Below are 17,680 nucleotides of genomic sequence, written 5' to 3'. Positions count from 1 at the left end.
CTCTTTTTTTTTTTTTTTTTTTATCTAACATTTCTCGAATTCATTTAAATCGAATATAAGAAAAAACAAAACATTGGGGAAAAATTTTCAAATCCTTCTGAAATAGATTTTTATCATATGATATCATCGTATTCACGTGTGATCATTTAAACACATGCTTAGGCTTTCTCACACACACTCTGAAACTTTTCGTAAATGCCACTTGAAATTTTCTCTATTTATATGTAATTACACACGGGAATAAAAGGGTATGGTGAGGGTGGGGAAGGGGGGGGGGAGGGGAGCAGGAGGATGAGGAAGAGAATGAGGTTTCGCGTGTACGACTCATGTGGTTTTAATGAAAAGTCATATCGAAAATCGATTCCACTTGGCAACACAGGAGTTTAAATTTTCATTAATTATTCATACGTATTTATTATACGTTATTATATTTGATCGTCTAATTTTGAAAACAATGTTAATAAATATATATACAATATATCTATATATATATATATTTTTTTTTCTCTTCAATTATTACAGAAAAGCAGGAACGTGGGAACGTGTAGCAACTTTGAAACTAGAAATGAGTTGAGAATCGGCTACGATGTTGAGTCGTTTGTCGGCCGTGGTGGCCTCCATTTTGGTTCACCAGGTACACTTTTTGTGCACCGCAAATTCTCAAGGTAAGCTTAATCAACAATTTTTTTTCATATTTAATCAATTTTTTTCTTTTTTTCATTCTTATCGCAAATAATATATTGGACAATTTTTTTATTTTATTCTCTTTCGTAGAGTGGTTTAATATAAAAAAAAAAAAAAAAAAATTACGCTTATATTACAGATATAAATTGTGAATTTTACGAGTGTGTAAGAGAACATTTTATATTTTACGATTTTATACGATCGAATATAGAGTTTACAACACGGTAATTTCAATGTCACGAGAATAATACGTTAAGTTTCGGTTAAGAGAAATTCTTTTAGTTTTTTTTTTTTCATTTTTCCTATAAAAAGAAAAAACAAAAAAAAAATAAAATAAAAAAGAGTAGAGAAAAAGGGGGAATAAAAAATATTTCATTGAGATGGTGAATGAGTCTTAGGGTGGAGGGAGGGGGGGAGGGAAAGAAGATTATAGGTGCTGAATAATGAGCCACAGATACTGAATGCCTTTCGCTCGTGGCTGCAGACATTGTCCTATAATTTTCCAATTAAGGCATTGGATTCCCATAAATTTTAGGACTTTCGACAGAAACCATAAATTCAATGTCGTGCGACAAGTCGTGTGCGGTGGGGTCCAATCGTACTTTTAGACTCCAGACGGTCCTTACACATTACGAAAGGGGAAACGATGAAATCGAGACTACTGAGAGAGAAAAAGAGAGAAATAAAAGGAAAGAAAATGATAGTGAAAGAAGGAAGGAAAGCTTGACGATGAATATCGATTAAACAGATCCTTTTTAGACGACGTAAAATTCTATTTTCCCATTTTCCAAAGTAGAAGGAAAAAAAAAACCAAAATTAATACGATTGCATCTCGTCAAAAACAAATATCTCTAATTTATTTATTTATTGATTTTTGTTTTGTATAGAAAAATATCCAATCGATCGACTAAATTTCGTATTGAAAGGATACCAATCAATTTTGAAGTTTCGTTAACGCGTTTTTATCTTCTGTATTTTGTTTTTGTTTTATTTTTAAAAATATTTTTTTTTTTGTATTATTTGTATTTTTTATCTTTTTATTTCCAAATAAACAAATCTCTACAAATGTGTTTTATTTTATTCAATTCGTTTAACTTACAAATTTGGTACGAATAACAAAAGTATTGTGTCAATAATTGTTAATTAATTCAAACAAACATTTTTCTTTTTTTTCCTTGAAAATAGTATATATATATATATATATATATATAATAACTCTTTAAATTACAAATTATTAATTTAATTACAATAATTTAATATAAAAAAAGGAAGTAAATTAATAGCAAACGCAAAAAACAAAATAATAATAATAAAAAAAATATTGAAACATTATTAGTTTTTCAAATGAAATTGAAACGGTTGACACCTTTCAAAACATAATAAATATATCATGGATAGTTTTATAAAGACGTATTTCGAGATCCTAACCGGGTAACACCGGATTTATCCTTCATGGTTTTGAGATTATGTGCTTGCTTCGTCTTTTCAAACGGATATTTGAAGTCCGTTCGGTTTCTATCCTTTTTCTTTCGTGTGAGTGGTTGGTTCTTTCTCTCTCTCTTTGCTAACGGTAGAAAATTCAGTTCGTGAGATTGGTCTTGCTAGGAAAGAACTTAGCAGGGAGAGGGGGTTCTCTCTCACTGTAGTTGATAAATTTTCTCGAAGATTATCCTGTCGGTTCTTTGGAAAATACCGGGGGACCTACCTATCTCTGAAGTGACTTCGAATGAGTGAAAGAAGAAAGAAAAAGAATGGGATAGATAAATATATATAAAATAAAAAAAAATAAACACACACATATATATATATATATATATATATATATATATATATATATATATATGTTAGATAGATAGATAGATAAAAGTAAAGAATAGGTTTGGCGTTAGTAATAAAATTGCTGATCGTTTTAAATTCGATGAAAAATAATTCTCAGACGTTGGTAAATCTCATTTTCTTCTTTTTTTTCTCTCTCTCTCTCTCTTTCTATCTTTCATAGAAGATCCTCCCAAAAAGCTGATAGCGATTGCAAGCTTTGGAAATGAAGGAAAGAACAGGGTATCTACTATCTTTACTCGCGAGAAACCGCGAGTCACCGAATTTGATCGAAAGATATTGCACTTCTTTCTTTATCTCTGTATATTCGTGTGTGTGTGTGTGTGTGTGAGTGAGTGTGTGTATGGGTGGATGGTTGTGTGTATGTATTCTTCAAATTCTCTAGCTGTTCTTCTTCTTCTTTTTCTTCATCTTTCTTCTTCTTTATTTTCTCTATCTACTTTTTCTTTCTTTCAAACCATCCCCCAAAGATTCTACCTCTATAAGAGAAATGAAATTGCTCTCTCTCTCTCATTCTCTTCCTCTCTCTCTCTCTCTCTTTCTTTTTTTCAACTTTTTTTTTCTTCTTTTTCTTTTTCTAGTATTTGAATCAAAGAACTCCTCACGAAAAAGTGACTTTATTACTTCCTTTTCTTTCTTTTTTTTTTCTTTTTCTTCTTTTTCTTCTTCTTGGATCATTCCTATTCTTTTTCACAATGTGTTTGTGTGTGTGTGTGTGGTATCTAAGGCATGTAAAATGTATTTTAAACGTTTCCAAATATGCACATCTTGTTGAAAAGACAAAAAAAGAAACGAAAGATTCGATTTGATTTATTACGATCTTATTATAATGATTTGGTTTTTAAACGTTGAAATTATCATTGTATTGTTATTATTTTTTTGTTTTGTTTACATTTATACGTTTATCGATAATAGAAATGAACAAAATACTTATTCGTGTTTTAATTAAATTTCTGATATTGGTGGTATTGAATTTATTGAATTTGTTTACTCATTTATATTTTATTGTAAAATTAATCTTTCTACATAATAATAATTATAAATTATATATATATGTATATTAAGGTGGGTCAAAAAAATGACTTATTTTTTTTTTTTTCAAGTGCCACGGAAAAATGAGTTGCTAGACACCTTAAAACAATTCTCACCAAATATGACCTCTTAATTTTAATAGGAAGATTCTGCGTATCGCAGTTGTCAGAGACAAAAATCAGTACACATGAAAGTATGATGATGAATATCTTTTGAACGCTTAATTTAATCGCCAAAACATAAGACACCATTTTTATAGAGCAGTTAATTTCCTGCAAAAATTTGTATTGTGCACTTTTTAATAGACATTTATTGTCGAGTTATAAAATTCATAAACAAACATGAAATTTGTCTAAAAATCATCAAATTTAAATCTTCAATATCATTCAAATGGTGAGGTTTACGGAAAAAATATAAGATACCTTTTTTGTAGAGCATTAAATTTCTTACAAAATTCATCTAGAACATTTTTCTGTACAATCAATAAATAATGAGGTATGAATTTCAATCTATTAGACTGAAAAAAAAAAATAAAAAACTGCGATGCGGAGGATCTTCCTATTAAAATTAAGAGCTCATATTTGGTGAGAATTGTTTTAAGGTGTCTAGCAAATCATTTTTCCGTGGCACTTGAAAAAAAAAAAAAAAGTCATTTTTTTGACCCACCCTAATATATATTATACAATCTATGTTATTTTTATACAATTATATATTATACAATATGTATTATTAAATAAAAAATATATTTAACAAAAAACAGTAATATACATTACAATATATATTATATTGTATTACAATATAAATTACTTAAATAATATAGTATTTTTTTTCTTTTTTACAAGAATATTGAGTAAAACTATGAAATGATATTTTAATCAAATAATAATAAGGAAAACACAACAGAAATAAATAAATAAAAAAAAAAAGTGAAATAGAAACCATTAAGAGATATCACATCGTTAACAGGAAATCAATGCTTATCCCAAACCGTTATTATCCGTAATTAGTACAACTGTTCTATCCTGTGTGTGAGTTGCTATAGGAACGTATGACGCATAACAAGGAATTGATGCTTGGTTGTGGGACCAAACGCGTACTCGACGTCTCCATGGTAAAAGCGAGATGCGAAAAGCTCTCGATTGTGAAACACGTGAAGAGAATCGAATTAACAGGGCTACCACGTTCGCTATTCAAACTGCATGTTGCCTAAAGGGGATCACGAAATGAAACAACGCATTTAGTCTTAAGACCAATTCATTGTTTACTATTATTCGATGTATCGCTTTAATCGAATATTTATTTTTTTTCTTCTTCATAATTTCATTGATTAGTTAAGAAATGAATAAATTTAGTTAATAGTTGAAAATAAATTTTGTAAAATTAGGGACAACTATTAATCAATCGATAAATTATTGAATGATATTAGACAGAATTTTGTTTAATTGTGAAATAATATATTTTGATCAAGGTTGAATTCATAGTGTTTCATAGATAAGGAAATCATGCTTCTTGTTAATTACTTTGGATCATATTCCTATCCATTTATTATTATTGTTATTATTGGTCTCGTTTTATTACTCATACTTGATGAAGTTCATTCGCTTGTTGATACTTAGTATTACACTTGTATTTAATAAAGTTGATTCGTTTTATTCGCTTAATTTCAAATGTCGAGAGTCGAAATTATTAGCAATTCTGGTTATCAAATAACTTCGTCAATTACAAAGTTAACAATTGGTTTAAGTAGATTACGAGTTTCTTCATATTTCGAATTGGCTTTCAAACGTCTCATTTGTGATAATGAAACACGACAAAAACCGATTTATTGTTTTGAACTCACGTTAAAACTATTAACATAATAGTTTAACAAATAATTATAAGTCTCAGTATCACAGTTTTAACTAAAAAGAAAAAATATATATATATTATCGAACAATGTTTTCTTTTTTTGTAAAAATTACTTTTGTCAATAAATTTGATTGTTAATCGTAAAATATTACGACACCTTTCATTATTATAATCTATTGATTATACTGATATTTAACTTGCACACAATTATTAGTTTTATAAAAAAAAAAAAAATTTGAGCAACATTCGATGCAATTGATACTTTCTATAAAGAGTATAAAAAAAGGTAAAAAAGTAGTTCAGTTATTTGAATGTATATATTGAAAAAGGGAATATTATTTTCTTTGATTGAAAATAGAAATGGTATTTAAATGAAAAAAGATTAAAAATAAATATAAAACGAATCGAATCGATTGGAAACGACAAATAACGAAAGTCAGGTTGAAAGAGAAAAAGATAAAATGAGGAAGAGATAGAAAAAGACAAAAAAAAAAAGATAAAATTCATTTTCCATAAAATGAAATGTTGTTCGTGATAGATTTTGATCGTTGTATATACAATCGATTTACCTATATACTTACTTACTTATTTACCTATATATATATATATTTATGTTGTAGTAGATGTATGTAGTATATGTGTCCCATTAAGAAGTATACAAAGTCATTTTAAACGATTGCAGGCGTGAAGCCAGTTCCCGGACTGGAAAACCTGCCGAGGTCGTTCTGGCGTGAGCTCAGTTCACCCTTTACCGAGGTAAGTTTTGCGCACGGTTAAACTTGGAACGTGAAGTTGCCTTTCGGAATCGGGATGCCGATCTAAATTCGTTTCTCTCGTTTTCGACCTTTCAAAGAGCAACGTTTCTATACGCGTCTGTGGTTTTCGAAGGAGCGTTGACGTCATTTCGGAATGCGTTTCACTTCTCGTTTTGTTCTACCAACTTCATTTCGAGTATCCATTTTGCGTAGAGATGCATACATTCTTTCTGTGTATTTATATGTTTGTATGTGTATAGTACGTTCATGCATCTACGCATACACGTTTTCAACTATTTTATACAATATTGTATTTCAAATATTTTTTTGTTACTTTTAACGCGGTTTTATTATCACATTTTTGATTCCATTTTGAAATCAAAACCATTTGGAATTATTTTACTAAAATGTTACTGTCGTCAATTCAATTCTTGCCCTTTTGTATTTTGTTTACTTCTTTTTTTTTTTTTATATGAGAAATTAATTACAATTTTAAGTTTTTTTCTTTACTTTATTTTTGAGAATTGAAATGAAAGACGCGTGACAGGTTTTAAGCTTTAACAAAGTTTCATAGTAAAAAAAATATAAGTTAGAATTTATTGTTATTATTTTTTTTTTCTCTCTAATTTATTTCATTTGTCTAAACTTTTCTTTTTATCGTTTTTAAGTTCATCGAATGATATTTTTTTTTAATCTAATCTATTATTTGTCTAGAAATTCTTGAAAGGTCACGACGTTATAGTCGTGAGAAAAGAAAAACTAGTTGCAATTTGTACGTACTACTCGAATTGATTAAACTCGAAAGGTTTTAATCTACCTTCGTAAAACTTCATGTCAGTTTCCCCGTTATTTTTGACGTTTTAGAAGATCCTTTTTTTTTTTTACGACATGACGTCCACGTGACCGCGATGCGTTTCAGTATATCGCCTGTAACATCCAACGTACTCTCTCCTTCCCACCTTCCACCACTTTCCCACTTCGGCACCATTCATTTTTGCTCGTTTTCCTCGTTTCTCCATCACGCTTTTACATTTACCAGTGTATGTCGTAAAGTTTTTTCCTTCATCCGATATAATCTATCTTTCGCTTCGTAGTTATCATGACCAAAAAGAAACACGTCAAAGTGTTATCAAATAACTATCTTTCATGAAAATCTTTATACTAAAGCAAGCTTTCATTTTTCATCTCATTCTTCTTCTTCTTCTTATTCTTCTTCTTCTTCTTACTTTTTTTATTTATTTTATAAAAACGTTCCACTTTGACGTTTATTTTATTATATGTAATTCGAAATTTTTATTTTTATTTTTTTTTTTATTAGAACATAAAAGTACTATAGTAAAACATTCTCGCATAAAAATCTTTTCTCAAGCTTTCATTTTACATCTTGTTCTTATTCTTTTCTTAAAACCCTTTTCTCTAATTGTATTTTTTATTTATTACATAAACCATTACTCTCTCCTCGTCGTTTTTTTTTCTATTTTTAATTGCAAACATTTGCATATTTTTGTTTCTATTTTTTTTCTTAAAAAAAAAAAAAAAAAAAAAAAAAAATAATTGTACAAAGAACGCTACAAAACAATATTCTCGCATGAAAATTTTTTAACAACGTACAACCTTTCATTTTGTATCTTATTATTTTTTTTATTTTTTATGTTTTATTCTATATTATACCAGTCCTTTAAATTTTAAATGTTACGATTTTTTTATTTATTTTTGTAACACTCATCGTAAAATTAAATCCCCACCCAACGTTCCTGACGATATTTTAGTTCGAACCAACCACGAACAAGCTTTTATACGTCAAGCCTAATAAAGGACCAAATTTGAAATTCGTTCGTGGTTGGATTCGTCGATAATGCAATGCAAATAATAAGATAAATGCATAATGATAAATTTGTCCTACCGATTTCGAATTTATTGAAAATATATATTGTAAATGTAATTCAGCATAGAGTTGAAAGTTCGACGACCTGAAATTCATTCGTACGGATTCGAAAACCACAGCTGTTAGATCGATTTACGAATATCGAAAGGATTGAAAATTCAAAGTATGCCTTTCGCAAAAGGGGAAAGATCTTTTTTTAATCCCCCATCGTTTATTCTTCTTCTTATTCTTCTTCTCTTGTATTAAAGATTACCTCTTTTTTTGCACGATTATTCGTATATTTAAATATCAGAATTATAGGGAAATGAGAGAAGAAACAAAAAAAAAAAAAAAAAAGAAAATTCTTTCATAAAAGTTTCATTTTAAAACCATAAATACGAGCTCCAAATGAAAATGTTATTCTTATCGTCGTAATACGGTTTCGATAAGCAAAAAATGGAGAAAAAAAAAAAGAAAAAAGGAAAAGGAAATATGGATTGCTTATCGAACGGCTATTATGCAAACGTGTTTGGTATACATAAATGATTAAATTAAGTGAGACCATCTTTTTTTTTCTTTTTTCCCCCCTTTTCCTTTCGACATTTTCACTTCAAACGAGAACGTAAATAGAGAAACCCGGAATAGTTTTTAACGAGCTGACATCACGGGTGATTCATTTTATTGACCCCGTTTCCAAGTGAGAAAGAGAAAAATCGATTTATTTGTTCTGCCCTAGTCGAATTTTTGTTTCAAAAATGAAATGAAAAAAGAGAACAAGAAAAAGGAAACGAGAGATGGATAATATTCAAAGAGAATTATTTAAATAGCGAATATTTCCTTTTTCAAATTATTAATATAAAAATTAAATTACGTTTAATAATTTTTATTTTTACGGTAAAATTAAATTTTTTCATTTGCTTTTTTTTATTTTTTTTTATTTTTATTAATTTGTATTCGTAAAATATATTGGTGAATTTTAATTGTTTAAATTTAGTACACCATATGTATATACATATATATATAAGACTGTATATTCAATATATGTATTTGTGTTGTGTGTGTTCAGTTATTACATACGATTTAATTTACAGGAGTACGAAGAGGACATTTTTGCCACCGAGACCGGTGCAACGCCCGAACCAAGGCCGTTTTTTGAAGATCCAGAAAGTAATATTACAGTGCAGTTAGGTGCACAAGTATACATGCACTGTAGAGTACAAAATTTGCAAAAGAATTTGAAGGTAAGTCAGAATACAATTTTTATATTTTTATTTTTTTTTTTTTATATGTAAATTTATTAATTCATCTGTTCAACTGGACTTTTAGTTCACGTTTTACCGAAATAATAATAATAATAATAATAATGAAATATATATAGAGCATGTCAGATGTTTTTTTCCTACAAACGTTGTAAGCTTACGATTATTTAAAGCTTTATTCAAAAATTATAACATAAATCGTAAAAATGTTTTAAATTTACTATTCAAAGTGTTACCCACTTACACGAATATAAATTCAACATAGTTTTAATATGGTGTTTATGATATGACAGATTTCTGATTGATTTCTATTAATTTTTACAATTGCATTCTTAATTTGTTTTACATTAACATCAAATGTAACTATTTCACTTACACAAACTTTTAGTTTTATTTTTTTGTTTTTTTTTTTATAAATAAAAATTTAGCAATGTGATGTTAAGTGTTTTTAGGTGTTCACGTTATCGTTCAATTATTAAACAACATATGCAGAACCACTAAAAATTATTTTCGAGTAACACATTTATTATAATATTTATAATATTATTTTGTAATTAAGCTTTAAATGACTTATGTTAATAAAATCATATTTTTTTAAATATTATTTTTCGGGCGTAGAATTTTTACTCGCAACGTTTGTATGAAAAAACGTTTGAAATTCTGTATGTATGTGTATATATGTATATACATAAATACATACATTTATTAAACAACTGTTACATCTAGAAATCCTCTCACAGTTCTTAATAGTTATTTTGTATATATTTATTTTTGAAATAAAAACCACCGATGTGTGTGGTGGTAGTTCGTAATATTTGATTTTCAAATAATTTCCGAACAAAATGCGAATTTTATTTGTGCGTTGTAAATGTTTTTACTCTCCATAGAGAACATTTTTCGACATTTTGAGGATGGGGAGCGGCGGCGGGGGGGGGACTAGAAGAGGGTTTCCTGCGGATGTTTTTTATATTCTGTTAATAATTAAATTAATTTAGAATCATTACGTCGATGTTAAATCTCCGATATTTCAGTTTAAAAAAAATTTTTTTTTAATTGAACCAAATGTAAAAGGAAAAAAGTGAAAAAAAAAACACTGTTGAATAATAATTATTAACCATTAAAAAACGGAAATGTGAAAATGATAAGAGTATTATTCGAATAAACGTTTGAAATTTACTAATAAGTTTGATAATTCTCGTTGATTTTTACGATGTTTGTTTTAATCATAATTTTTGTTCTTTTTATTTTTTTTTATTGTTATTTTAACTCTCGTGCCAGATTTCATCCAATTTATTTATTTTACAAGTTATCACGCGTATATCGTTACGTTTTATATAATGAATTATTTATCGAACATTTCGATTTAATGATAAAAAATAATCGAAAATCTATACGAAAATAAAAAAAAAAAAAAAAAGGAAATACATTCGAGATTATTATTTTATGTGTTCGTTTATTCATATATTTGTTAATCGTACATTTTACACCATTACAAAATACGAAAGTTGAATAAAAATCCTTGTTTAAAATTTAATGTTAACAATAATGTAAAAATTCTTACTATTAACGAACGAAATCACCCAATAATGAAAAATACAATAATGATAATAATAAAAATAATAAAATAATAAAACTATTTTTTTCAGACCCATTAGAAAGGGTGTACTGCAAGATATCCGTAGATTAATGGAAGATGAAAAATACCTTGGTAGATATATAAATTCACGATAAAAAAAAAAAAAAAAAATATCATGTGGGCAGATCACACGTGTTAGAAGTGAAACCTTCGAAAAACTAGGTTTCGAGAGAAAGAGACGACTGCAAAATATCAGGAGTAGGATAATTGTTGGGTTTATTTGTTATAATATTATTATTATATTATTGTTATCACATTCAAAAATTATTATACGTTTTATTGAAAACACATATAAATAGATAACATATTACACAGCAAGCAAGTTCTCAATTCAAAGAAATGAGACGAGTTGCTTCTGGTAACTAAAAAATGCAGGGTAACTAAACACCTCTGTCAGTGTAGTAAACACCTCTATAGTAAGGTTTTTTCCGAAAAGTAGTGAGGTTTTTTTAATAAAGTAGTGAGGTTTTTTCCGAAAAGTCCGTAGGGTCTTTCCGATAAGTCTGTAGGGTGTGTTTAATTAGGCCTCGTAGAAGTGTCTCGTAAGCAAGCCTCGTTAAAAAGCCTCGTAATCATGTTTCTTGTATTTACAAACTTTTCTTTTTTATTGAAAAATTAGTATAAATTTCCTAAATACGCAAACATTATAATTAAAAAACATGTCTTTGGATATTTATAAAAAAAGTATTCTACAATGTTGTCTAATTCTTTTTCTCTCATGTATCTGATAATCAATTTTTTTTTTTTTTGTAAAATTTTGCAGACAATACAATTACTATATTCTATATATTTTATAATTGGTAATTATAATATTTGCGAAATAAATATCTTAATAGTAATTTTTCAATAAAATAGAAACATTTTTAAATAGAAAAGAAGTGACACGTTTGGTAAAAAAACAAACATATCATGCACCTTCTTTGTTTATGTCGACCGTCGGTTCGTTTGGACCTTATACTTTTGTCGCATACCTACGTGCTTATCTCTGTTTATTCTTTTACTCTTCTATCGCTCCTACCTACAAACATTTCGAGTATCGCAAGAATATGTGTGTTTACGCTTTGTAGTATGCAGTCGCACTCAAACACACACATTTACAACCAGGAGCGATAACTACGAAGAATAGCATAAAGAGGAGACCGAGAATAGGAAAAACTGTATAGTTATATTCCGTCTCATTCCCTCGCAGTCTGAATCCTATGTTTCTCTTTTTCTCTCATTATTTAGTATAGCAGCCGTTTCATAACTTCGTTACATAGCTCCGTTTCCGTTTATTTACTTTTCAAATCACTCCCATTCTAAAGAAGTTTTCACTTCAATAAAAAAGTGAAAACAAAAATCGTTTCGCAAAACGTCAAACATCATTTGGTATGATACAGAAACATTATTTTCTCGTATACATGTTGTTCGTATATAAAACACGTATATACATGTATATATCGAAAATATGTAGGTATGTGACGATACATTTATCTTATAGTTATGTCCATAAATTGTTGTCAGCATTTACTAATCCGTGCGAAGCTTGCTATGCTTTAGAAGCTGTCTACGAACGACGAACGTGAAACGTTTTGCTCGTTCAACGTAGTGGTCCTCGGAATTCAATCTTTCTAAGTGGGACAACGGTAAATCGACCAAACAAGTTGTTCTGTACGGTTAGATGAAATAGAGAGAGAAAGAGAATGAGAGAGAGAGAGAGAGAGAGAGAGAGAGAGAGAGAGAGAGAGAGAGAATGACGCCTCTGCATTCGCTGAAGTGTTTTCAACTGCATCGACATATACTTCTTTCGCTTTTAAAATGGTCATCGTTAAGTGACTTTGGATATTTTGAAGCAACAACCTTTTTTTTTTTTGGTTATTTTTTGTTCTTGTCAAATCTATCAAAAAATCATTTTTTATTCGACAACTTTACTCACCTAATTTATTATTTTTTATAATCGATAATAATCCCACATAGGTGGGTTAATTTCTTATCATTGATTTTTTGATCAATAATGATCAAAATGAATAACAACGATTATTTAGAAATAATTCGTTAATTTTGGTTATTTTGAAAATTTTTTATATTTATATATATTTTATTATTTTATATATATATATCAATTATTATTTAACATTAACATATATTAATGTATAATTACAATAATAATACAATAATAATAAATATATAATAAAATAATATGTAATATAATATTATATATTAAATTATATTTATTTCTTAAATTATTTATAAATATTATTTTATAATTATAAATTATATATCGAGATAATTCTTAATTTTACTTATGTTATTTCTTCGATAATATGACATTTGTTTCATTATTATTTAATATATCGATAAACACACATTGATGCTGATGATGCACATTAATTAATGTTTTTTTTTTTTTTATTTCCAATAATAATGTAATTTTTTCTAAAACAATTTTATAAAGTATCACGAAGATCATTTTACCTAATGAAATGTTTGTATTGTTTCAAATTTTTTACGAGAACCTTCTCGTTGAACGGGATATCAGGTTTAAGTTTAAAGGGTTGTCTAGGATAAATCGAATTTTCCTTGATTTCACGCGTGTCCTCTCACGGAATCGATGCAAAGAGAAGAAGAAGAAGAAGAAGCACCTTCACACGGACGCTTTTCTAAGAAATAGTATAGGTGGAACTTGAAAGTTTTCCTACGAATTTCCAAGTTCGTTAACTCCAACAAAGCGAGCGTTTGTAACGTTGGCTGCGATCAATAATGTTAATAAGAAGATAACTTTAACTAGTTCTATAGGATGGAAGTGTGGGACCAAAAGAGAGAGAGAGAGAGAGAGAAAGATGGTTGTTGTTCCAGGCGTTTTGTTCCCTGCCAACTACGAAAGAGAGTTTCCAACACGTAAATACACGTGCAGATAATACATTATATATATACTGCGAAAATTCGATAGGATTTTAAAGAAGAAAGGAAAGGAAAATAAAAGTAATTTTACGTTGTCTCATTATCGATAGTTGAATCTCGACTGTCACCTTATTTTTGGAAAAGAGATGATACTTCAGTTTACCAGTTAGCTGTTAGTATTAACGTGAAAATTCTTGTCACGTTGGTGGTACCACGCTTTTTGCTACCAAGAAAGAAACTTTTTAACTCGACCAAGACAGATCTATCCACCTTTCTTTCTCTCTTTCTTTCTTTCTTTATCTTTATCTCTTTCTCTTTCTCCCTTTCTATATTTTTCTCTTACTCTCTTCGTATCTCAAAACTTCTTCTCTTCCACGCTTCTGCAATCAGTTTAACGAGTAAGCCGCGACGACGCTAATTGTGAGCGAAGAGAAACGGCCTCGAATTATTTACGTTCACGCGGAGTCGAGCTTGTTTATCCTGGAAGTTAGTTATCTTCGTTGTTTTGAATCTACCTCGAGAGAGAGAGAGAGAGTTGCAATGAATAAATTATCTTACTGTATATTTATATGATAATAATTTTCTAGTATTATGTTTTTTTATTTTATTTTTTTATTTTGTCAATAGTTTTTGTTTTTCTTCCAAATTGTTTCTTCATTGTCTTCGAAATATTATTAATATAATAATAATTATTATTTGTTTTTTTTTTGTATATAAAATCGTAATATTAGAGATAATGTGAATAGAAAGATGATATTTTTCTCATTACAATGATACGTTTTTCACGATTCTACGATGCTCTGTTCAAAAGATAAAGTGTTTACAAATTTTTTTGTTCATTCATAATGAGAAACATGTTTACATGTACTAGTAGTAGTAGTAGTAGTAATGTAGAAAAAACTATTTACGTTTCAACTGATTAGCGTAAAATTCTGGTATTTATATAGATCACTGTGTCAATGAACTTTATCAATGAATTATCCAGGTCATAAGATCAATGAACTTATCTTTCATTCTATTTGAAATATCTCAAAAATTAAAGGTCATAGAAATTTCGTACAAAGACCATAATAAAGTTTAAAATTGTTCTCTACGAGTTCATATTATTTATAATTATAATACTACTTGTTATAAACAATAATAAAAAATAATTATTTGTAGGAAAAATTTTCTTATAGTTTTCTAACTAAATTATGAATCGATAAAAACATTGGTTTACTAATTTTTTTCAAAATAAATTAACATTATGATGTCCGGTGGCTTCACGTTGGTGCCATGCGGAAACTATCAGGTGGGTGCTGGTGGTTCCACGTTGGTGCTATTCGGAAATTATCGCGCAAGCACGATATATATATATAAATGTTATATTATATTTAATAACATTTGAATTGAATTCAATTTGTATTGTGAAAACAATTTGAATTGAAACATAAATAATTTAACATTATATTATATATAATATAAATATATATTAAATATGTTATATATATATTTAATATATAATAATATAAATACCGGCGCCACACGTAAAAATTCAGATGAGACGTGCGGTCAGCATAATGTTAATAAATTTGTTATTAAAAAAAATAATATTTTTACATGTTTAATAACCATTGTTAAATTCAATAAGTTTAAACATATAATATATGTACTTACATATATATATATATAAGTATCATCGTTTTAACATTGTGCTGATGCAGAATATTCGTCGAGAGAGAGAGCTTTTTTTTTTCTAAAGAACATAAATAGCACTTTGAGAGAGAGAGAGAGAGAGAGAGAGAGAAGCCTACGAATGGTATAGAAACGTTCCTAGCACTGGCGTGTAGCACAAGGACGTTTTTTCGAGAGAGTGTGAGTAAGAGTGAGAAAGGGAGAGAGATAGAAAGAGAGAAGAAGACACTACGAGCGGTTGGTTGAAGGGCTCTTAAAAGAAAAGATATGAGTGTAAGGGCAGAGGAAAAAGGGTAGAAAGAAAGAGAACGAGAGAGAGAGAGAGAGAGAGAGAGAGAGAGAATGAGAGTAAAGAAGAGAGGTTGGAAAACGCGTCATCGCACCCCGTTTAAAGAGGATTCGGTATCTGTGTTTGTCGGCGGATTAATTCAAGCTCAGGGCCACTTTTACGTAGAACCATCTTCAACGTTCCCCTTCTTTTATATTCCCTGACACGAGATGTCGTCTCTTTCAGATTTGTCATATTCTACTTGTCCACTTTCTCTCTCTCTTACTAATTTTTATTTTTTTTTTTGTGTTACAAAAGATCGAGTCTTTTATCAAAAGATAAAGATAAAAAGAGAGAAACAGAAAAAGAAAAAGAAAGAGAAAAAGAAATCAAAAAGAGATAAAGAAAAAGTGAAAGAAGATAGGATGGGGGTGGGGGGGGGAGAGATAATATGAAATAAAGAGGGAAAAATAAGCAGAGAAAGATAGAAAGAGAATAAATAAAATTTTCAAGAAAAAGAGAAAGAGAGAGAGAGAGAGAGAGAGAGAGAGAGAGACAATAGAATACATGGAATACCATTTTTGAAGAATCCTCTATATATGGTAGAATGAACATCCCTAAAGGTTAAGAAACAATCTTTTTCTCTCTGTTTTACTCTTCAGAAATTTTTTTTCTTCTTTTTTTTTTTTTTTTTTACATTTACATAGAATCGTTTTGAAAATAGTTCTTACGTTGGATCATTCTTTACTCTCGGGGTCTTTGATCTTAGGTCGAATCTGGATAAACTATTGGATAAGTACTGGGGCTGTTAGTGAGGCTTCTTCCTGCTCCAGTAATTCCATCATCTTACTTCTTGAACTATCTTCTATGACGTAAGAGTTTTAAAAGACAATGGAAACGCCCTTTTTCCTAAAAGGACACGATTTAACGCTTCGTTGAATATCTGTGTTTTTGTTTAAAAAAAAAGAAACAAAATACTTTAAATCACATTTTATCATTAATAAATACATTGAATAGAATCTACGTGCTATTTAAATATGATTATTTAAAAATTAAATATTAATATTAAATTAATTAATATAAAATTAATATTAAATTTAAATATTCATATTTTTATAATATATAATATATTTATTTATATTAATTTTTTAATTATAATTTAATTTAATTAATTTATATTAATTTATATTATATATATATTATTATATTATTAAATATTAAAACGTGCTATACGTAAATATATTATTGTATTTCGTTGGAAAAAAGTTGATTAAGAATAGATGGTGGTTTGATTAATACTTATGGGGGTGATTAAATATCATCATTTATTTTTTGTAATCAAACGAAAGGAAACAAAAATTATATTTCATATAGGGTGAGATAAAATAAAAATTTGCAAAATTGTAATAATTGAATCGAAACGTTAGACGTTAAATTCGAATTTTTAATCATAGTTGAACGATTTGCCTGAGGCAATATTCACGCTATCATCTTAGTCGATATTGTAAAAATGAATATTGTATTAGTGAATTATAATTATCGCAAGATCGTTCTAACTTATATAACCGCTTTAAATGGTCTCCATAAAGAAAGTGTAAGAGAATGAGAGAGAGAGAGAGAGAGAGAGAAAGACAGAATATCGTAAAAGTTTTTCTTTAAGGCTGACAAAGTCGATCCACTTGTTATTTCAGTTCATCATCCTTCGGATGAATTTATTTTTTTTCTTTTTTTTTTTTATCCCCCTTCATCCTTTCTCATCAACTTTCTTCGCAGTTAGAAGATGTGTCATTTAAAAAAAAAAAAAAAAAAAAAAAAATATATAAAATGAAAAATTATCTTTCACGCTTCTCTCGATAATAATTTAAAACTTTTCGTAATTTTTCTTAGCTTTCTTTCTGTTTTTTTTTTTTTAAATAATAAAAAAATGTCTTACCGAATGATTAA

The 17,680-nt window shown here is 28.2% G+C and overlaps 1 protein-coding gene across 8 annotated transcripts in view; it reads left to right on the top strand.

The window, feature by feature from the left end:
* LOC107066108 (defective proboscis extension response 14) overlaps positions 1–17,680 on the top strand; it is a 243,895-nt gene that overhangs the window by 91,099 nt on the left and 135,116 nt on the right. For all 8 annotated transcript variants that reach the window (XM_089177431.1, XM_089177430.1, XM_089177428.1 and 5 more), the window contains 3 exons: positions 523–665; positions 6,083–6,156; positions 9,111–9,260. In XM_089177431.1, the coding sequence (XP_089033557.1) occupies positions 587–665; positions 6,083–6,156; positions 9,111–9,260 (303 nt within the window). In that variant the 5' untranslated portion in view covers positions 523–586. The remainder of the gene's footprint in view (positions 1–522; positions 666–6,082; positions 6,157–9,110; positions 9,261–17,680) is intronic.

The sequence above is a fragment of the Polistes dominula genome, unplaced genomic scaffold (genome assembly GCF_049000335.1).
Source record: "Polistes dominula isolate Pdom_NZ unplaced genomic scaffold, Pdom_raw_medaka contig_20, whole genome shotgun sequence".
In the NCBI taxonomy this organism is placed as follows: Eukaryota; Metazoa; Arthropoda; class Insecta; order Hymenoptera; family Vespidae; genus Polistes; species Polistes dominula.
Note: the sequence above shows the minus strand (reverse complement) of the source record. Positions and strands in the feature narration are given on the sequence as shown.